Raw genomic sequence first — 22,823 nt, forward strand, 5'->3', positions numbered from 1 at the left:
TGTTCTTGATGGACATTATACCAGCAAACTCAACATATTGTAAATTCCTTCAGTGGAAGGATCGAGATATTATCAATCGAAATATTAAACTTTGTGTTCTTCCCGAGATGGATGATCATAGATGCGTGTTCTCTTGTTTGTTCTTTTGCCATGGGCGATCGTGTTGAACCGGTGATTGTGCAAATCAGGAGAGGGCTCATTTCGACAAAGTTTGGAAATTAAAATAAGAGATTGCACCAGATCAAAGCGCTTGTTTCCCATATATCGGACGGCAAAACAATAAGAAAAATCCTGAGATATCCAATCTATTTAAAGCTATTTAAAAGCTATTTACATTAGCGTCCAGTTCCAGAAGCCACAATGCCGCGTTGGAGTAATGATTCCTAAACATAAATGCTTTTTGTACAAAATAAAGAGATATTATAGGTGTTTGAATTGAAAAAGAGACACTATTCCACAAATCAAAAAATGGGGTAGCCTTCCCTAAAAGTTTCCAAAAAGCTAATGTGCTAGTTTTATTTCACTAAACTAAATAGATTGCTTAACTGATAATTGTGTTCAGCCAATTATTTTTTCTACACGTTTGAGTTATAGAATTCGAAATGAATGAAAAAGTGACGCAAATACGGCTTATTGAAGTATGAACTAAAGCAACTGCCATAAATGTTTTGTTTCGAGAAATATAACCACAATGGATTGTGGTTGCTATGGCTATATTGTCATTTCGTTTCGAGAAATATAACCAAATGAATTGTCATTCATTTATTCGATTGTCATTCATGAACTCGAATTGTCATTCATTTATTCGATTGTCATTCATAAACTCGAAATGTCATTCATTTCGAGAAATATAACCACAATGGATTGTGGTTGCTATGGCTATATTGTCATTTCGTTTCGAGAAATATAACCAAATGAATTGTCATTCATTTATTCGATTGTCATTCATGAACTCGAATTGTCGTTCATTTCGAGAAATATAACCACAATGGATTGTGGTTGCTATGGCTATATTGTCATTTCGTTTCGAGAAATATAACCAAATGAATTGTCATTCATTTATTCGATTGTCATTCATGAACTCGAATTGTCGTTCATTTCGAGAAATATAACCACAATGGATTGTGGTTGCTATGGCTATATTGTCATTTCGTTTCGAGAAATATAACCAAAATGGATTGTCATTTCATTTATTCAATTGTCATTCATGAACTCGAATTGTCATTCATTTCGAGAAATATAACCACAATGGATTGTGGTTGCTATGGCTATATTGTCATTTAAGCGATAATAGCTTATAAACAAATAGCTCAATAAATACATAGATATATAGATTGATAAGAGACACACAATTTTTTTTTCTTATACATATCATCAATATACAAAAGAACCACATCAGCCACTTTAGAAAGTCAAAGACTTGTTAGTAGTGGCTGATAAGCATTCAATGAACAACAATACCGACAACATTAACAAAGCAAAAATGAAATGAAATGAAACAAAAAAGTGGCAAAAAATGAAAATAAAGAAGAAGAAGAGAGAGTAAGAGAAACAGAGAAAAAAAAATACTAACTTAAAAAGCAAAGCAATAAGCCATCCCACTTAATTTATTTACTTAATCTCTTCCCAGAAGGTGGTTCTTCAGTCTACTCTTAAACTGGATAACACTTGCAGATAACCTCATACTCGTTGGTAAACAATTCCATACTACTAGTCCAACAAACCTGGGACTAAAACTTACCCTCTGAGAGCTGCGACACTCATATACGAAATCATCCATAATTCTAATCTCATAACTGTGGTATGAAGAATTCCTTGTAAACATTTGACGAAAAATTTCAATGGATTAGACATAAATACTCTCAAATACAAAAATAGCAAGTTGATAATCATGAAGATGGCTAATATTACGAATCATGAGTTTCCTACAATAATTAAATGTATCATTTTCACCAAGGACATAATTTCCTAATAATCTAATAACTTTGTTTTGTAAAACCCGAACACGTTTAAAATTTGTATAAAATCCAAAGAAATATTTTTCCACTTAAATCTCCTGGACTTCCTTTCCTACTAAATAATATAAAGTAAGTATTTAAAACATTCACTGATAAACGGCTAATCCTTGTAAAAATTAAAAGACGACTTAAAGCTTGATTAATTTTCTCCACAAGATCATCAGCATGTCTTGCTGCAACTGACAATATCGTGTCATCAGCAAAAGAAGTATTAACAGCACCCAGAACATAAAACTGCATAGTATCTACATATACAAGACATAACAAAGGACCCAAAACAGAATGTTGCGGAACACCGCAATTTATAAAAAAATTATTAGATATAACATCATCAAAACATACACGTATCGACCTCGCAATCAAATAAGATTCAAACCAATTTAAAATACTACCTTTGACTCCAAGTAACCTTAGCCTATCAATGAAAATTTCAAAATCAACCATGTCAAATGCTTTTTTTAAAAACTGATAAAATCATTTACTATTTTCCATAAATGCATTCAGAAAATCAAAAAAATGCTGCATAGCATGAACAGTAGAGTGGCCTTTCCTGATTCCGAACTGACTACCACTTAAAAAACCATGTTTTGTTAACTGTGAATAAAGCCTTTTATGCATAACTTTTCCGTATAACTTCGAGAAAACCGACAGAAGAGAAATCGGTCTCCAGTTGGTCATGTCAGTGTTTGAGCCAGCGATTCACTATGCTCTGTTTGTCTTTGTAGACTTTTCCATCCACAATTAGTGAAGTTGGTGTATTTTTCTGTTTATCGTTACCCAACACTTCTCTCAAAACCTTCCATGTTCCTTCTGAATCTCCTTTTGTTGCTTCAAGTTTCGATTTATAATAGCTATCCATAGATAGCTCAACATGGATTACGAGAAGGAGTTAAATGTAGGGCAAAATGTTTCCGATCAAAGACCCAAAAAGGTATGTTTGCATGTTTTACGAGTTCGAATACACAATATCATTAGTTGTTGGTTCCAATGAAATTGTTAAGGCTGTCTTTGAACATTTTATGTTGAATGCAAGAGATGTCTTTTTGGAAATATAATGCACATCATCTTCCGTGTTTGAGTTATGCAAAGAGTTAACTATGGGTTAACTATGGGTCGCGACCCAAAGGGGGTCGTGTAACGAAAATCTGGGGTCGCGAGAGATTCTAAACTTAAATATTTAAATACGGGATTTTATAGTATTGACGCTCATCTCAGTGTTACTATATTGGGTTATTTCCCACCAGACCTTCTTGTTTTGATGGACACTGGCCAGAAAATTCTTGAATTTACTCGCTGGCATAAATTTTGGCTAATTTTATTATAATCTGGCTTATTTTTGTATTGCAAAAAATACAATTTTGATAATAAGTAGGATATATAATGTTTGTAACTATATTAAATGCAATGAAATTTTAAATTTCTTTTATTTTTGTATGTTTCTAAACAAATTCTAAAACTATATGTCTTCATATGTATATGTATATTGCTATCTAATAAATAAATCATCAAAAGATATTTATTTATCTTTCCTTTATATTTCTTTCCTTTCGTTCATTGTTCATCGCTAGAAAATGTTGAAGAGGTCTTACGTCCAGCAGTGTCAAACATTTCACCAAGATTTAATTTGTTATGCAATAAAGAACAAGCAGATCCACCTCACTAAAGTTTTTCCTTTCATTTTAATTTAATCTGAACCACTCACAGACTGCGTTCAAATATATTCGATCGAACTAAGACGGCGAGAATTTTCTTTTGTTTATGTTATTGCAAAAAAAACTAATATGATGAAAAAAAGAGCTCATAATTTTTGTAAGTATAATAAAGACAATTTTCAACTTTTTACGGAATTTTTTTTTGGATTTTGTGTGATTCTAAACGAATTCTAAAGCTTTGTTTTTTCATATGTATATGCATTTTTTTACCTAATAGTTAAGTCATCAAAAAACATTTATTTGTCCTCTTTATATATTTTTATGGGGTCAATAGGAAACTCCCAATCATGAACGGGGTCGTGAATGAAAAAAGTTTTAGAAGTCCTGGTCTAAATCAACCAAAGCTGAGCCTGAGCCTATGGTTCTCCCAGTTGATCCTTCAATATAAAAATCAAACAGTTGTATTTTCATCCGGGATGTTATGAGGATTACCAGTTCTTAGAATACAATATCGATAAAGATACTGCCTTCTGTTTCCTATGTTTCCTTTTCTCCGGCGGTCCCAGGAGTGACCAATTCAAAAAAAACTTGAGTGGAAGCCGGTGCGGCAATGGCACAAAATAAACAACAAAGAAAAGGCGAAGAAAGGAAAACTGGCACGTCATTTCTGTTCCGAGTCACGAAAAGCAGCTTTGTTCTGTTTTGGTCATTTCGTCAATAGCAGTAGTCATGGGGATTTCTTGCTTAATAAAAGCGCTCGAACTAAGATTTTGCAGCAAGCATAACGTGGAGAGACAAACAGAAATTTAGACGCTGCAGTTTCTTAGAAGCTGCAGGGACCCTAACAAGACAGGGTGTTGGCCTTAGGATAACTAAAGAACAAACAACAACTTTATTTAACGTGGAGAGACAAACAGAAAAATTGTGAAGTTTTTTAGACAGTGCAGGCACCCTAACGAGACAGGGCGTTGGCCCCAGGATAACTAGAGAACAAACGACAACTTTGTTCAAACTGTTCAATTTCTAGCGAGATATGTGGCTGTTCTTAGTGCGTTATATAGACCATACAAATTTACCTATGTACCAACAATCTATCAGAACGAGTTCATTGACTTTCTTTCAAAAGAAGTTACGGAAAAGATCCTCGGCAACGTCTTTTATTCAGAATTTTGTCATGGAATATGATACCGGATTCTTCACATTCTGGTCAGCTTGTGGGCGTAATCCGCAATACCAGCTAGGAAGGGACACCTAGAAAGAAACTATTAGAAGTCAGTGAGGCTAATAACAAACCAGGCAGGGCATGGCAGAAAGTATAATAGAAACATTGTCAAGGAAAGGCATTCCTCTGGATAAACTAGCTTTCCAGTCTTTTGACTATGCAAGTGCGAAGTTTGGTCAATTTAATTGCGAAGTTTGGTCAATTTAAACTTGTGCCTTCGACTTCACATTGGTGTTCTTTATCTGTTTTGTTTCGTTAATGACTGAAACTATTGTTTGAAACTAAGTAGCTACTGCTCGTATGGTTTCAGCCCTTGCAGTTTACCGAGTTTTTGATAAGTTTCAGAGATTTAAGCTTTTTTGAATTGGAAAAGGGTTTCTTTTAAAGGTGGCAAAATACTTTGTAGATGAAGAGAAGAACACAGAGATGAATTAAAACTATTTAAAACGTCCCTTGTTTAAAAAAAACTTGTTTTTTTATTTATTTTCTGAACGTGAATTAATGCAGGATCACCGCACATGAATAATTAAAACGAAATTCGGATATTAACTTTCTTTTTTTGGCTAAATGGCTTTCTCAAAGTTTTGATCGGATGATTTTGTGGAAAAGGGGGTGGGGGAGGGGGCCTAGTTGCCCTCCAATTTCTTGGGTTAATTAAAGAGGCCACTAGAACTTTTAAGTTTATTTACGAACGTTTTTATTAGTAATAAATATACGTAACATACAAATTAAATTACGTAACGAAGCTCTATATTGTATATTTTTATTACGTATATGGGGGGGGGGGTTCATCCCCATTTCAATACCTCGCTGTCTACACTACACTTCGAATTTTGTTCCAATTCTTTTAGAATGACCCCTGAACCACAAAGCCCGTTTAATTAGAATAAAAAGTTCTTTTGAAATTACTAAAAATACCTTAGCGTAAAGAGTGAGGTATTGAGGAGGGGACGAACCTCCTCATATACGTAATAATCTCTGTTTATTTTAGGTTCTAATGTTGCTCCTTATTTTCAGTTGAAAAAACTTGTTTTTTTTTATTTAATTTCAGAACGTTTTTAATTAATGAAGATTTGATTTTGGCTCACCGTGCATGAATAATTAAAACGAAATTTGTATATTAATTTTACTTTTTTTTTGGCTAAATGGCCTTCTCAAAGTTTTGATTGGACGATTCCCCCAAGGACTGCAGGGGATTAAGTCGTCCTCAAAGACATATTTCTTTGATTTTCAACTATGCTTAACAAAATGGCCATCTCAAAATTTTGATCCGGTGACTTTGGAAAAAATGAGTGTGGGAGGGGGCCTAGTTGCCCTCCAACTTTTGGTCACTGATAAAGGGCACTAGAACTTTTAATTTCCGTTAGAATGAGCCTCTCGAGACATTCTAGGACAACGGGGGAAAAAATAACACGCATCCGTGATCTTCCTTCTGTCGAACAATGCAAAATTACTTTTTTTAAGCAGATAGGAGCTTGAAACCTCTACAGTAGGGTTCTCTGATACACTGAATGTGATGGTGTAATGTTCATTAAGATTCTATGACTTTTCAAGGGGTGTTTCCTCCTTTTTTTGATAATAAGGCAAATTTTCTCAGGCTCGTAACTTTTGATGGGTAAGACTAAACTTGATGCAACTTATATATTTAAAATAAAAATAAAAATGTGATTCTTTTGATGTATATATTGGTATCAAAATTCTGTTTTTTAGAGTTTTGGTAACTATTGAGCCGGGTTGCTCCTTACTTCAGTCTGTTACCACGAACTGTTTGAAACTCTCTAATTTTGGTTATCTTTATTTTTGAAATTACTCTTAATAATCGTTTGATTTTGGGAAGGTTTCCCATCCCAAGGGAAACCTTTTGGATTTCGTTTGTATTTCAAAAATATAGGTTTTGCGAGTTCAGGGCCTGAGAATAGGTTTGAAAATTAATATTAAGAAGAGTAAGTCGGTAAGGCTAGGAATAAGTGAAGATGAAAAGTTGACATTGGATAACGACAAGATCGATCAAGTGGACAGCTTCACATACCCTGGTAGTATTATTGGTAAGGACGGTGGGTGCAGTAAGGATGTTAAAAGTAGAATAGCCAAGGCAAAGGGTATTTTTTACAGTTGAAAACGGTTTAGAAGAATAGGAAGATAAGTCTGCGAACCAGGCTTAGAATATTGGAATCTTTAGTTACGATAGTGGTCAAGTATGGTTCTGAAGGATGTGCGCTCCAAAGAAACCAGGAAGATTTCCTATGATATTTCCCAGACAAATTGCCAACGGATTGCTTTGGTTACCTGACTGACTGACCGTATTTCAAACAATTGGCTGTGCGAAAAGTTTGGTTCAATCCCGCTTTCTTGGGCTATAATGAGAAACAGGTTGAGATGGCTAGTGCCTATTCTGCAGTTGAGGGATGGCTATTACCAAAGATTATCCTTTTCGGCCAACCGTCTAGGGCTAAACAGAAAGCAGTTTTTCCTCGGTAGGGGTAGGAGGATGTCGTAAGAAAAGATTAAGGGTAATTGTGCTTCCTGGGAGGGTGTAAAGAAAGAGGCTTTGAATAGATTGGGATGGAAGAAAATCGTGTGTAGCTGTGCTAGCCTCAGGCTGCCTGGTGCCGCAGTGAGTTGTTAGTAGTAGTAGTATTTCAAAAACAATTAATTTCGGAAATAAAATTGACTTAATTCCTTATTAATCGACATCTAAGGGTCAAATACCTAAAAAGAATGAGGTAAAGTGTCAGGCCCCTCCCTCACTTTATTAAACAGCTGTTTACCTGATGAATCCTATAGAAATTAAATTCAGTTTTTGTCTAATTATGACTTACATTATTAAAGACAAAGTAACTTATTTTTCTAAGTTTTTGTTGTTTTAGTGAGTACACTTGTACGTACGTATGACTGAAATCAATTGATCACCAAATGAAAGGTACTTTCGTGTCTGAGCGTTTAATTTTTTAGAACAGATAGTAGCCCATTGTGTACCGGATCACAACCCCTTCCCAAGATAAAAGCAACGGGGTAAATGACCAACAAGAAAATAGGATGCAATGCATAGGGATTGAACAGTGCGAAAAATCATTCGATTCCTAATAGAGGGGAACGTTTTTCCGGGTATAGTTTTATGTACATCTAGATTCAGTCAAACTTTTTAGCACAAAACTTAGAACAAGAATTGTATCCTTATTGTTCTAAAGCTGAGCTCTCCTGAGAGCAAAAAAAAAAAATCTTTTTGATCTTAATCAAAATTCACAGCATGTCTGTCAGTGGCTTTCTTCTTGTAAGTTCAGAACTCTGGCAAAAGACCAGTTCCTTTAAATTAAAATGAAAAATTGGAGCACATGGGTGGGTATAGAGAATTTTAGGGTATGGAGGGAGGGGTATAGAGTATATAGAGATAAAGGTATAGAGAAGGGGCGACATTGAAACTTGAAACGAACAGAAATTATTCCGTCTATGAAAGGGGCTGTTCCCTCCTCAACGCCCTACTCTTTACGCTAAAGTTCCACTCTCTCTCTCAACTCTACATTTTAAAACAGTAAAAAACTTTAGCGTAAAGAGCGAGGCGTTGAGGAGGGGGTCCATACGATCACCCCAGGGAAAAAACAAATAAACAAATAAATATGCACCCGTAATCTGTATTGTGGAAAAAGTACCAAATTCCACATTTTTGTAGATAGGAGCTTGAAACTTCTACTGTAGGGTTCTCTGATACACTAAATCTGATGTTTTGATTTTTGTTAAGATTTTATGACTTTTAAGGAGTGTTTTCCCCTATTTTCTTAAATAAGGCAAATTTTCTCAGGCTTGTAACTTTTGATAGGTAATTCTAAACTTAATGAATCTTATATATTTAAAATCACCATTAAAATGAAATTCTTTTGATGTATTTATTGTTATAAAAATTCAGGTTTTTAGAGTTTCCGTTACTATTGAGTTGGGTCGCTCCTTACTACAGTTCGTTACCACGAACTGTTTGAAAAACCACAAATACAAGTTTTGTGGACCTAAGACGTATTTTTGTATTACAACATCGAAGCTGCCTCTCCCCAAGAACTGGTCTGGTGTTCTATAGATTTGAACTGTACGATTCACATACCAACTCAAGATTGTGTCTCATAGGAGGGAAAGGGGGGACGGATATCAGGTCATTAAAGTAGAAAAAGACGTGTGAATCAGATTAGAAATATGGTGCACTAAAAAAAAAGATTTCCTTCCGTGGAATACTAGGGCAAGGCTCTCTTTGTGTGTTTGTCTGGTGTGTATCCAGATAAGTGTTCTAAAATTAACGAAAACGTAAGTATACCATATTAAGCAGATGGCGAAAGAACATTCCAGCACACGGGTCGGGGTTAGGGTGTGTCTCCTTATCTAAGGTTCATAATGTCCTTCAACCTATATCTTCCTCCATAGACATGCTTTGCCCTTCAGTCATATCTAGCCTAAACAGCGAAAAATAATTACTTTTTTGTTCTGAACTATCATTAGCATCAACTACGAGAATAAGATATTAATTATAATCTACAAATGCCAATAAAAGAATATTACTGACTCATATTTCGGTTCTAATGACAAAGCCACTTAGCTTGATTTGTGTTTCATACATGGTGCCCGTTGCTGAGAGTAATAAGTTAAGATATTGGAAATTATGCATCCGACGGGGGTGTCCAATTTCAGGAATCTTGTATACCATGTGGCGCGTGCCAAACGTTTTGGAAACTGTGTCAAGATTGACGGAAACGGGGCCAAGCGTGGCGGGACTTTGTGGAGCACGTAGCGTTGTGAAAGGCACACCAGGTGGTAGGAAGCTAACAACTTTTCTACAAGGTGGTAGAAATCGGAAAAGTAAACATTTTTTATAAGCTCTTTACTTTCGTTTGAAAATACTTTTTTTTAACTTATGATTGTTTTGACACCATATCGAGGGTAACCCTAAACATTAAGAGGGCCACTGCCCTCTCAGTCTCCTCTCTTTGCTTAAAAGTATAAATTTTTTCGTTGATTTTAAATCAAAAACAAATGTTGATGAACTGTGATGAAGAAGTTAAGAGCCAGGGCTAATCAAACAGTTCGTGGTAACGAACTGTAGTAAGGAGCGACCCGGCTCAATAGTAACCAAAACTCTAAAAAATTGAATTTTGATATCAATAGCTACATCAAAAGAATCGCATTTTAATGCTGATTTTAAATATATAAGTTTCAGTAAGTTTAGTCTTACCGATCAAAAGTTACGAGCCTGAGAAAATTTGCCTTATTTAGGAAAATAGGGGGAAACACCCCCTAAAAGTCGTAAGATCTTAACAAAAATGACACCATCAGATTCAGCGTATCAGAGAACCATACTGTAGAAGTTTCAAGCTCCTGTCTACAAAAATGTGGAATTTTGTATTTTTTGCCAGAACACAAATCACGGGTACGTGTTTATTTGTTTGTTTGTTTGTTTGTTTTTTTTTTCTTTTCCCCAGGGGTCATCGTATCGACCAAGTGGTCCTATAATGTCGCAAGAGGGCTCATTCTAACGGAAATGAAAAGTTCTAGTGCCCTTTTTAAGTGACCAAAAAATTGGAGGGCATCTAGGCCCCCTCCCACGCTCATTTTTTCCCAAAGTCAACGGATCAAAATTTTGAGATAGCCATTTTGTTCAGCATAGTCGAAAACCATAATAACTATGTCTTTGGGGATGACTCACTCCCCCACAATCCCTGGGGGAGGGGCTGCAAGTTAAAAACTTTGACCATTGTTTACATATAGTAATGGTTATTGGGAAGTGTACAGACGTTTTCAGGGGGATTTTATTTTGTTTGGGGGTGGGGCTGAGGAGAGGGGGCTATGTTGGAGGATCTTTCTTTGGAGGAATCTGTCATGGGGGAAGAAAAATTCAATGACAAGGGCGCAGGATTCTCTAGCATTACTATAAGAAAACAATGAAAAATAAACATGAAAACGTTTTTTCAAATGCAAGGAAGAAGTAGCATTGAAACTTAAAACGAACAGAGATTATTACGCATATGAGGGATTCTAAAAATACTTTAGCATAAAGAGCGAGGTATTTAGGAGGAGATAAATACCTTGCTCTTTATGCTAAAGTATTTCTAGTAATTTCAACTATTTATTCTACGGCCTTTCTGATTCAGGGGTCATTCTCAAAGAATTGGGACAAAACTTACGATTTAGTGTAAAGAGCGAGGTATTAACGAGGGTACAAACCCCCTCGTATACATAATAAAAATATAAGGTTATGAAAGTTTGTTACGTAAGTTAATTCTTAAGTTACGTATATTTTTTACTAATAAAAACGTTCGTTAAAAATTAAAAGTTCTAGTTGCCTTTTTAAGTAACCGAAAAATTGGAGGACAACTAGGCCTCCTTCTCCACCCCTTATTTCTCAAAATTGTCTGATCAAAACTAAGAGAAAGCCATTTAGCCAAAAAAAGAATTAATATACAAATTTCATTTTAATAATTTATGTGCGGAGAGCCAAAACCAAACATGCATTAATTCAAAAACATTCAGAAATTAAATAAAAAAAAAACAATTTTTTTAGCTGAAAGTAAGGAGCGAAATTAAAACTTAAAACGAACAGAAATTACTCCGTATATGAAATGAGTTGTCCCCTCCGCAATCCCTTGCTCTTTACGCTAAAGTTTGACTCTGCCATAATTCTACTTTTTAAAACAATTTAAAGCTTTAGCGTAAAGAGCGAGGGATTGCGGAGGGGACAACTCATTTCATATACGGAGTAATTTCTGTTCGTTTTAAGTTTTAATTTCGCTCCTTACTTTCAGCTAAAAAAATTGTTTTTTTTTTTATTTAATTGAAGAAAAAGCCAAGGCAGATAGTCTGAGTGAGAGGCAAATTTGGCAAAAGCCTTTTTCAGAATACACTGCTTCAAGAAAATGTGCTCATCGATGGGTTGGCTTGTCGAATTTGTGCAAAATCTTCCAGAACTCTCAAATTGCCAATTGCCAATTGCCAAATTTCCAATTACTAATTGCCCTTGTATTTCAGCAGGTGTTCTTAATACGCTGTGTGCAAAAAGTCTAACTTTAGTATAAGGAAGGGGATTGAGGAGAAGCAGCCTTTGAGGTGTTAACTTTCTTACGATACGATATATTCTACGATACGATACGATACGATGCGATAGATAATTTCTTTCATACGATAGTTTCTCTTCAGATTAAGCTTTAACATTGCTCTTATACTTTCATTTGAATAAACAAGTTTTACTAATTTTGTATCTGTTGGTTTTAATATCATATCGAAGGTTTCTCAAAATATAAAAAGAACTACAGCCTTCTTAGACCCAACTCTTTACATAAAAAATAAACAAAAAAATAAGTTTTTTCAACTGAGAGTAAGGAGCTACAAGAAAGTTCGAAACACTTCTTTGAGACTTTAGGTAGATAATAGTTCGTTGCATGTATTTTTAGGAACAAATTGTGCAATGGTATTTTTTTTTATTCAGTTTCAATTAACCTTTTGTCTCATAACGATAATCTATCGTTTCCACTTTTTCAGCGTGTCGTTACTATGGCTTAAACGTCAGTCCCAATGTTTGCTATTTCACTCTGGAATTTAGTATTTCCGTTGTTGTTGTTTTTTTTTTTTTGGGGGGGGGGGGTAATTATACAGAAAAACTACACTGGGGGAATTTGCCAAGATTCCTTTATGAAATTCTCTTTATTTATCTTGATTTCCCTTTGCCAAATCAATTTGACATTTGGAGATGTTAAAGGAAAATGTCCGGGGGGAAGAACTTTTACCGGTTTTAATTATCTAGAGTATCTTTCCGTAGGGAGGGGGGTTCCACCGGAGACATTCTCGATAAGAAAGTTATCCACGGGGTAAATTCTCTAGAGGGAGCTTTCTGTGGGATCAACTTTCTACGGGGGGGGGGATATTTCCGGGAGGAATTTTCCCAGGAGAGGGATTTCTGGCAAGATTATAAAAACTATAAGAAATTAAAGTCAATTTTCCAATTAAAGTGTGCTAAGAACAAAAAAAAATTTTCAGGGGGATTTTCCGCTAAAATAGGATTGTCTGGGGCGATTTTTTCTGGTGAGAGGGGGTATTTTACATAGGAAGAACTTTCCACAGAGGAATTTTCCGTGAGCGGAAGGAATCTTCCGTATAGGGGGGGGGCCAAACTCCCTGGCGTTATTTCAAAACGATCCGAAATTAAAGGAAAAAACAAGTTTTTGAACTGAAAGTAAGGAGCAACCTCAAAACTTAAAACGAGCAGAAATTAATACGTATACGAGGGGGGTAGGTTCCATTCGCAATGCATTGGTCTTCACGCTAAAGTTTTTTCTAGAAATTTAAAAAAAGATTATTATTCTAATTACACGCGCCTTGTGTTTCAGGAGTCGCTCTTAAAGAATTGGCACAATAAGTCAAACTTTAGTGCAAACAGTGAGGTATTGAGGATAGGGCAACCCCCCTCTTATGCGTAACAATTTCTGTTCGTTTTAAGTCTTAATATTGCTCCTTATTTTCAGTTGAATAATTGTTTTTTATTTAATTTTTAAATTAAAAACCTTTGTTTGGTTACTTCATCCAGCATAAGTTTGCTACTAAAGTGATAGTTTTTCTTGTATTTTTTTAATATGTTCAGTATCTGTTAAGTATAATAAATTGATTGGATTAATTATGTATAGTTGACCAATTGTGTATTAATATAATCCAAAGCAAAGACTGTTAGTCAATATAAAAAAATTAAATGCTTTTTTGTTTGCTCTAGTGCCTCTTTTATGACCTTATAATCCCGATAGATTAATACGAGTTTTATCGATACGTTGAAATTGGTGTTAACATTTGGGTAAAGTAATGACTGGCTAATGCTTTGGCTAGATTTAAAAAAGATAACTAGGATTTTGTAGTGGAAAGCTAGACTTAGTTTATAAGAAAAGTATCAATGTTGCACAAAATACACGTTGCACGCTACCCAGAAGTACAAGTTGCCCTTATAATCCAGAGATATTCGCAATAAGCATGGTCAATTTAGTACAAAACTGCCGTCCGGTCACTTTTACCCCTCAGATCACTATTTTTTAAGATTCTCCACACCAGCCCCCTGGCTGTAGGGTTGAATACATCAGGGTGCTATATTATGACCACTGAAGCTGAAAAACTCAATATATAATCTTTTTGGTAATTCTAAATCGATTGGCAATCTCGAAAATTTTAGTCAATAGGATTTTGGCCTCTTTGGATTAAAATTGTTGTTTCGCACCACAAAATTGCAGAAATCGCCCCGTTGCCGTAGTACAGTCTCTTTTGATACATAAAAAGGGCATTAGAACTTTCGCTATCCACCCAAATGAATCCTGTCTCGAGATTGAAGTTCGATACTCGAGACTGGTTCGATAAGACCACCTCTTGAAAAAATGACCAAAAATATTTCGTCTCTATTATCACGAGTCACTCCCTAGTTACAGCTCGTTAGAACGAACTATTTGATAGAGTCATTTCACACACGAACTCTTTTACAATAAACTCTTTCACAATGTGGGCAAGCCTATTGTGGTGGCAGCTCCGACATTTTGGGTGGCTACCTATACAAAATGCTATATTAGAAATATACAATCCATTTTACGGATAAAAGGGATAAAGGGGACAACCTGTGATCCTAAAGTTGTATACTTGGGACTGAATTTTGTGGGCGTTTTGGGGGCTAAAAATCTTTATGCATATTTATGTTTCATGTTGTATGTAATTGAAACTAATTAACTATTTCCTATTCAGACACAAAACTTCACAATATCGCCTATAAGTAAAGGAAGAAAATACGAGTTTCAATATTAGTCAATTATATTTTGTTTTTACTTTATTAAATGTACTGTTTTGTTCTTATTCATTTATTCTTTCCTTTTTTTTATACTGCTAGCAATTTTCCTACGTAACACAGAGATGCCTAAGTACCATTAGAATCCACAATACTAATTTCATTAAAAAGTAGGGTTGCCAACTTCTTGGTTCATGAATGTGTCCCCTGAATATCCGAAAATCTGTCTTTTTTGTCATTTAATGTGTCAAAAACTAGATGTTTTTCTTACCAGTTGCATTATTGACTAAAGCACCCTTTGTAAACCCCCTTTCATAGCGGCCAGTTAACATCAAACATAATGAAAAATGAAAAAAAAACAAAAAAACAACACATACACCATTCATATAAAGTGACTAGAGTGCGAAAGAACGAAACTCATATAAACATGCAAATTCCTTACTTTGGAGAAAATCGTTTACTTACGAAATCAATGGAAAAATCTAAATTCCAAAAAAAAAACAAGAAAAATCTTGTAATAAATGACATTATTTTACCAAAGCATATATCCAGCAGGGAAATGTTCGGTTTTCTATCATTAACTTACAAAATGTGTCCTATTTGCCCTTTTGTATCCCAAGCTTCTAAATTATGATTACTTTTAGCCTTTTTATGTCATTCTGTCCCGGCACCTGAGAATATGTCTTTTGGGCATAAAACGGGTCCAATTGGCAACTCTGTCGTATAGGAACATGAGAAAAAAAAAGGCTTCACAACTTAATCTTCTATAGTTAATCCATTTTCTTCTTATATCACAAACCACCAGGAATTTTATCACCAGGTCAATGTTTTGTCTATTAAGTTCTTCTTTCGAATCTAAATTATTTAGGAAGTTCTGATTTTTCAGAACAAGACTTGATTTTAGATGAGGAATCCATGGTGCTGAGCCGAAAAAAGTTCAACTTGACTCAACAAGCTTTTCATTTAATTTAATGGTTATTTGACAAGTTTTCTATTTCTATATATAAAAATTTCGAAATGTATTTAAGTGACTTATGAAAAATATTTAAGAAAAAAGTATTCAAAGACATTTTCAAATGCTTAAAAAGTGCTTCAATACGTGTTTAAATGCTGGAATTTAGATACACATACAGCACTGTTTCTTGGATTTAGTTTGAGCCATAGCTATCTGGGAGGAAGGGACAATTTACACCATTATCAAAGGAAATTCTCTTTCTCTAAGAAAGGAACGAAAAAAACAAGCGAAAATTCTCTTGGCAGTCACAAACACCTGTTAACACCTAAATTAATCTAAAACTAAATTGTATATAAGAAGTTGATTTACAATATTTTTAATTCAACTGCGAACTTAATTGAGTTTACAAAAATTGGACATGTAAAAATATACACTTCAAGCACTGCTTTCTTGAAATACCGCCTATTAGCCAAAATCCCAAGGGGATAGCAGAGCAACGATATCCCATTGAGAATTTAGTTTATCACAGAGATCAACGATTATAATATAAAAATAAAGCATTCATAGAATTTGGGACTACATCATTCAGGACTACATCTTAGTGCAAGAAAGCATCGAGGAAGCATGAGCAGGAGGCGGGGAGCTTAAAAGATTCAATGGCAAATGGGAAGTAATAGTCATATGGGTCGTAGACGAGGAAGCGGTGGTAGATATTTTTCTGGATGCATTTTGAGCCATAGCACTCTGGGACAAGAGGACAGTTTTCACCTTCAGCGGTGCACTCTTCAACGCGGACATTCTGGTCGAATTTGTAATAGCGAGCTTCGACTTTGTTGACGACGACTCTCCATTTTCCATCGGTGTTCTTGGCTCTTAGAGGCTGAACATAAGCAGTTGAAGAGGGACACAGGTAGGTTTCTTCTTCAATCTTTTTTAGCCTAGAAATAAGGTTGAAAAAAAAAAATCAGATTTTGCTTCAACAGAAATACTCTTTTAACACCAACAAAATTTTTCACTGAAAGATTTCAAAGAAATTTAGTCCCGTATATATTTGCGATGTTAAAGAAGTGAATCCCCTGTCCCTCCCTGCTCTTTTTTTGCCTTAAAATCGTTTAATGATTGTTTTGTAAATTTTGAGATTTCTGTTTGTAGTCTACCTTTTTTTTAAAGCTAAATTGTGTCTCGTATTTTTAGTCAAAAGACCAAACTTATGCTTGCGTTTATTTGGTTTATTTCCTTCTTGTTTGTTGTATTTTAAGTGTTTTCGAAATGTTCGAAAGGTGTTTACAACCTATTTGTCACATGAATTTTATTAGCAAAGAGATAGCACTAAAACAAGATACGATTTCTGACAAAAAGCGTATATTTTTTTAGTGCCTATGCAATATCGACAAAGTTGTTTATTCTTACTAGGTTCTTGCTAAGAAAATGACTTACTGTAAGGCTCCGTTTAAATCGGCGAGGCGGCTTGTGAGCTGGAGAGTTTGTTTTAATTTGAAAATGCGGGTAAAATAACTGTTTACTTTGGAGGGGAAACAGGAATAAAAATAATAGCCTTAACTATGCTATAGTAGAATACGGTTTATTTTTGTCATTCATCTTACTACTAAAGTAATACCTTCATTGGTATTGCAGTATCTGTATTGGTTGGTATATCCTATCTATATTGGTTGTATATATATATATATATATATATATATATATATATATATATATATATATATATATATATATATATATATATATATATATATATATATATATATATATATATATATATATATATATATATATATATACATTGGTAATATCAATATCTATATTGGTTGGTATAGCAATATTTGGTTTCAAAGGAGGGAGAAGCGTTGTCTCTTCCAATTTTCTTTACGTCATCACTAGGAGACTACCAAGTGAGAGTTAAACGTTATCTCCATCCCTGAAGCAACTATCATATACTAAAAAGGTTCCAAATATCTAACCCTTTGCATATTTTTCTTATTAGTACCTCTTTTTTTTTTATCAAATTTGGAACAGGTCATCCCAGTTGGGACCCTAATGGTAGCAATTCTCTTCAACCCGCTCCTTCTTTGCTCAACCATGCTACTTTTGAGGCTGCCATCGTTACCAAATTGCAAGGGTTTTTTGTTGCAGCAACGGTTACTAGTTTTTGGTACTTATTTCCCGGGAGTACGTGGTAAGGTAGCTTGGGGTATGTGACAAAAAATTAATAATTATGAAAATTTGACCCATTTTCATCAACCATATTCCGATTTTGTCCTAAAATTAGTGGCTTAACACATTTTATAATTTTTCATGCAAGACAATTTTGCAAATTTTTTATTTTTTTTAAGGAACTGAATTTGTTAACTTAAATGCTAAGAATTACACAATTTTAAATGAATGGTAGGCTGTTACCGAAATATTAAAATCAGGGATCGTAATAGGAGGGGACTGAGAATGAATCGCTTGCCTTCTAAATTTTAAAAGAGACTTTCTTTTGATATTTTAAGTTAAAACAAAGCCAAAAAAGACAAAATACATCAAGCAATACTAAAAAATCCCTAACCCCCCTACATTTTTGTGAACTGGTGGCAATATTACACATCCCTAAGAGGCTGTAATAATTGGTATGTTAGTGTAGTATGTTAGTGTATGTTAGTGTAGTTGTATGAACTGTAGGATTTAGTGTAGTGTGGATTTAGTTTGCAGTATGGATTTAGTTTGTAGATTTAGTGGATTTAGTTAGCGGTTTGTAGTTTGTGGATTTTGTTTGTAGTATGTTAGTGTAGTTGTATGAACTATAGAATTCAGAGGAGAACTACGTCCACGCACGTCCTGCTTGACATAAACGTTAACAACCATGAGCAGTTAAAATTTTGGACATGTTTGAAAATTTTAAATACACTAAATATGCATTTCCAATGAAATTGCCTATGGGCATTGGGGAAAAAATTATCACAAACTCAAAATTAACTCAAATTTTATAGGAATTACTTACGTTTCAACTGAGTTCTCAGTATGGACTGCTTGATCCTTGTATAGGGCCAAAACTGCGTCATAGTGGTAATCAAGTGCATACTCCAAATCGTAAGTTGGATATTCAGAATCTTCAAGGCACCAAGGTTTTGTTGTGTTCTTTGAGCATGCTGGAATATCGTCATATTTTTTTTCGTATGGTTGAGGGTGGTAGCCATAAGGACGGTTTGGCTCTGGTTCCGCCAAAGCGGCAGCTGCCACACAGAAGATTGCCTGAAAAAATGTATGATGTAATGGTGCTAAAATATGAAGACGCCTATGAAATGAAGGCTTCTAAAAAGGCTGATCAATAATTGTTGGGCTTAGCACCTTTTACTATGAATTGGTTTCTTTCTAAGCGAAATGCCCCAAATATCTACTTATTATTACTTTGACGTATTATTACGTATTATTTACTTTGAAATGTATAGATGATATTAGAACAAATTATAAATTCAAGAACCTTTTGTAATTTGTGTTATTTGGTACCTTAGATTATTTGTTTCATGAGTTCTGAAGATTGAAAATGACACAATTTTGTGCTCTTTAATTTTATACCATTTTGTATTTTTTCTTTTTTACTTGGTTTCACTTGCTCCTCAAAGGCTTTATTTATGTTAAATATCAAAATTTAGTCTTCAATTTTATTAATGCGAAACGCACTAATGACTTTGAATTGGTATATAGGATATTAGAAAAAAAAATACAAATACAAAAAGCCTCGGTTATTTAGGTTTTTATCGCCCAAAATTTATTTTGTTACATGAGTTCTTAAGATCGAAGATGACACAATTTTGTGATCTTCATTCTTATACTAATTGTACGTTAATTTTTTTTTCTATTTTTGTTACCTGTACTCCTCAAAGGCTTTATTTATGCTAGATATTAAAATTTAGTATTTAGTTCTTTTGAAATTTTTTGAAATTGCTTTACATATTTTAAACAGCAAAATGCTGTAGAAAAAGATGCAACTTTTTTTAAATTCTAAGGAGTGACAAATATCATCTGATATTGCCTTCTATGTCACTGGAATAAGGTTACTGACCTGTTTTTTTTATTAGTTTAAGGAACATGCCTATCAATTGAATATCGGGCTACTAAAATTCTAACTTTCGATTGTGAGAACTTCACTTTCAATCAAATATACTGGCCGAACCACGCATGATACCGACATTTCGCTAGGTGGGATTTACCGTCTTCTGTCAGAACTTACATTTACGGTATAATAGTATACAATCTATACGCACATATCTTGCAGTAGCTATTTAATGAACATGGTAAAATAAGACTGACCGACACCTTTTTGGGTATTAGTGAGTAAAATCAAAGCCCAGAGAAGGAGCTTTTCCCTGGAAAGTGGACTGAAACATTCAAGAACCTTGTCGTCTATTCTATATGTTCTAAAAATTTTCATTTAATTTTTTTAAAAGCTTTTTCTACTATGATTGATCGCTAGTGATTTTAGGCTATTATCATTTTATGCTTGTATGTGGAAACACTGTTGACTACAAATTTCCCGTTTGAAATACATGAAAAGGTGTTATTTGACAAATGGAACACCTGGGTTACCATTACAAATTTCAAGCAGCAAATTCTAGTTAGCCTACGTTTTCGTATTTCTGCTTTGAAAATGGTTAATTTGTTTTGTTGTTGTTGGTTTGTTATTTCCTTATGTCTCTCTATCTTTGTTCTTTGGTTTTCAGTTTTCCACTACTCCACACTGTATTGTCCATTTTCTCAGTACTTCTTATGGGAGGCTATAAATAAATTAAGACTTAAAACACCAAAGACAATGAAGGAGGAATGGGAAAGCCATCCTTGATTTAAAGTCAGGAAATATATTAGTTTTTCACCCCTTACTTCCCTTTTTTAAACATGGCACCTAAAATTTACTAAAAATTTCCAGTTTTTTCAGTTGGCAGTTTTACGTAGACAATTTTACCTGCAAATTTCTGCTAGAGCGCAAATGCGCATCTACTGCTCGAATCAATTCAGTCTCCTTTCGGGAACAGAATGTTAAAATTGTTATTGTTATATCTAGTAACAACAAAATACTTAAATTTGAATTGCTTTGTCCCAGCCGAGCAGCTGAAACAGACGATAATGTAGTTAAAATATATTTGTTGGTTTAGTTCTCATTGCTTTGAAAAAAAAAAAATGTCATTTCTCTGAAATTCAGTTTCTTTTTGAAAGTACCAAGGACTTCAAAACAAAAACATTTTTGCCCTCTGATGCTTCTTTGGTCTACTTACGGTTGAAAACAGGATTTCCTGGAAATTTTATTTTTATGTTTCAAATTATAAATTTAAATGGCAATCTATATATGTAAAAATAAGTTGTATGCATGTTTGTTTTTTTTGTAAAAAGAGGGTTTGCATATGACGTCATTATAAATATATAAGGCTTTGTATATGACGTCATTATAAGATGACGTTACAGACCGGAACATCGGGACACAGGGAATATAAATGACGACCGGGACACTCAAAGAGAAATTACAGACAGGGACACCGGGACACAAATGACGACCGGGACACAGGAAATATAAATGACGACCAGGACACAGGGACACAACTACAACGGGGACGTCGGAAGGGCACAGGGGGGATATATAAATGACGACGGGGACACAGGGAATAGTCGATCAACAATCGCCATCAACAAAGCTCTAGGGCAATCATTAGAAAAATGCGGTATAGATCTGAATGCGGATTGTTTTTCCCACGGAAAATTATATGTTATATGTTCAAGAGTCGGTTAACCTGACAATCTATTACACAACTACAATGGTGCGTAACTAATACGGCGCGTAACGATTTAGCGCGTGGGGGGGCTTGGAGGGGCACGAAGCGCCCCTACCAACTAGTTGTTGGTACACCAACACACCAACAGCTAGTACTAAATATGTGTCAGTGTTGCCACTTTGAATTACGAAAACAAATAAGCAAAACTGATAAGTTAAGTATGGAAATGGTTTTTGTCTATAAAGATTCAAACAACAGCAATATACTGCTTCCCGAAGACAACTACACCATCTCTGGAAAGCTCTACACCATCTCTCTACACCATACTCTTGTAAGCTGCTTGGTGTCATATATTTTTAGCTACTCTTTGCTGATTTTCATCCAAGTTCCATTTTTCAATTTGGTACCCTCTAATACCAGAAACTACATAGGATATTGAGGTCTTTTCATTGGAATTAGAATTTCCGATTTTTCCCTAGTTTTTCGGGATATACAGTTGTATTTGCTCTTAACTAATTCAAATAATCAGATCCTATTTTCACTGTCCTTGGTAAAAAAGGATTCAAATTGGATAGTAAAACGCGCTTAAACTATGATGATGCGTTAAAAAAAAACGGGTAACAAGAAATTTGAATGCCAGGTTACTCCAAGCAAGGAGGATGAATTTGTAGCGCAGATCAAAATACATGGTATATGATATATGTATTTGCATTCTTAGTTGACCAAGAAAACATATGGTCTATTGGGGGGCTCTTTTATAGCCTTTTTTATAGAGAAAATCGTTAAAGTCTGATTGTGCATTAAAATAAATTTTGACTTACAAGAAATTTGAAAGCCATGTTACTCCAAGCCCAGAGAATGATTCTGTGGTGCAGGTCAAAATTTATATATACATTTCTATTCTTAGTTGACCATGAAAATAGTTACACCCATTACAGATCTAAGGAACACTTTATTAAAAATATATGGGTTATGTATTTGGGCACAATGAACATTCATGTTGAGCTGGTCAGGGTGGCTGACCTTGGCCTGGAGTTCAGCAGATACTAAAAAAAGAGAATGTCTTATCAGTGGCCCTTCGTGAAACTCCGACGGGGCTTATTCCACTGATGGACTAAAATCTTTATCAACAATAACTATTTTAATTGGAAATTCGTAGAAATTAAGATGAATGACTGGGGAGTTGGCAAGAAGTGTAATTTTCATTTTCAACCCTTCCAAAACTCAAAAAACAGCTAATCACACTCCTCATTAAAAATGACGTATGTTTGAAGAGGATAAAGTTAGTTGAAGAGGATAAATATACTTTTCAAGTTTGGATTTTTCCCGCATCTACATTGCCAAGGAGAGCTTAAATCCACTGTGCTACCACAGGATTATCATCTCCCATATAGTTTTTAGAGAAATGATGGTGTCTGTGCGTGTGACTCAAACCACCGTTA

General features: G+C 34.6%; 1 protein-coding gene across 2 annotated transcripts; it reads right to left on the reverse strand.

The window, feature by feature from the left end:
• Nucleotides 1–15,982: 15,982 nt before the first annotated feature.
• LOC136031665 (neurotrophin 1-like) lies at nucleotides 15,983–22,335 on the reverse strand. Of its 2 annotated transcripts, none has more exons than XM_065711339.1 (3): nucleotides 22,203–22,335; nucleotides 18,621–18,871; nucleotides 15,983–16,560 (listed from the first exon to the last, which is right to left on the reverse strand). In XM_065711339.1, exons 1-3 carry the CDS (start codon nucleotides 22,218–22,220, stop codon nucleotides 16,221–16,223), a joined length of 609 nt encoding a protein of 202 aa, XP_065567411.1. In that variant the 5' UTR covers nucleotides 22,221–22,335; the 3' UTR covers nucleotides 15,983–16,220. The 2 variants fall into 2 exon arrangements, with proteins under 2 accessions (XP_065567411.1, XP_065567410.1); XM_065711338.1 differs by lacking the exon at nucleotides 22,203–22,335 and adding an exon at nucleotides 22,004–22,084.
• Nucleotides 22,336–22,823: the final 488 nt, after the last annotated feature.

Source organism: Artemia franciscana, chromosome 10 (genome assembly GCF_032884065.1).
Source record: "Artemia franciscana chromosome 10, ASM3288406v1, whole genome shotgun sequence".
NCBI lineage: Eukaryota > Metazoa > Arthropoda > Branchiopoda > Anostraca > Artemiidae > Artemia > Artemia franciscana.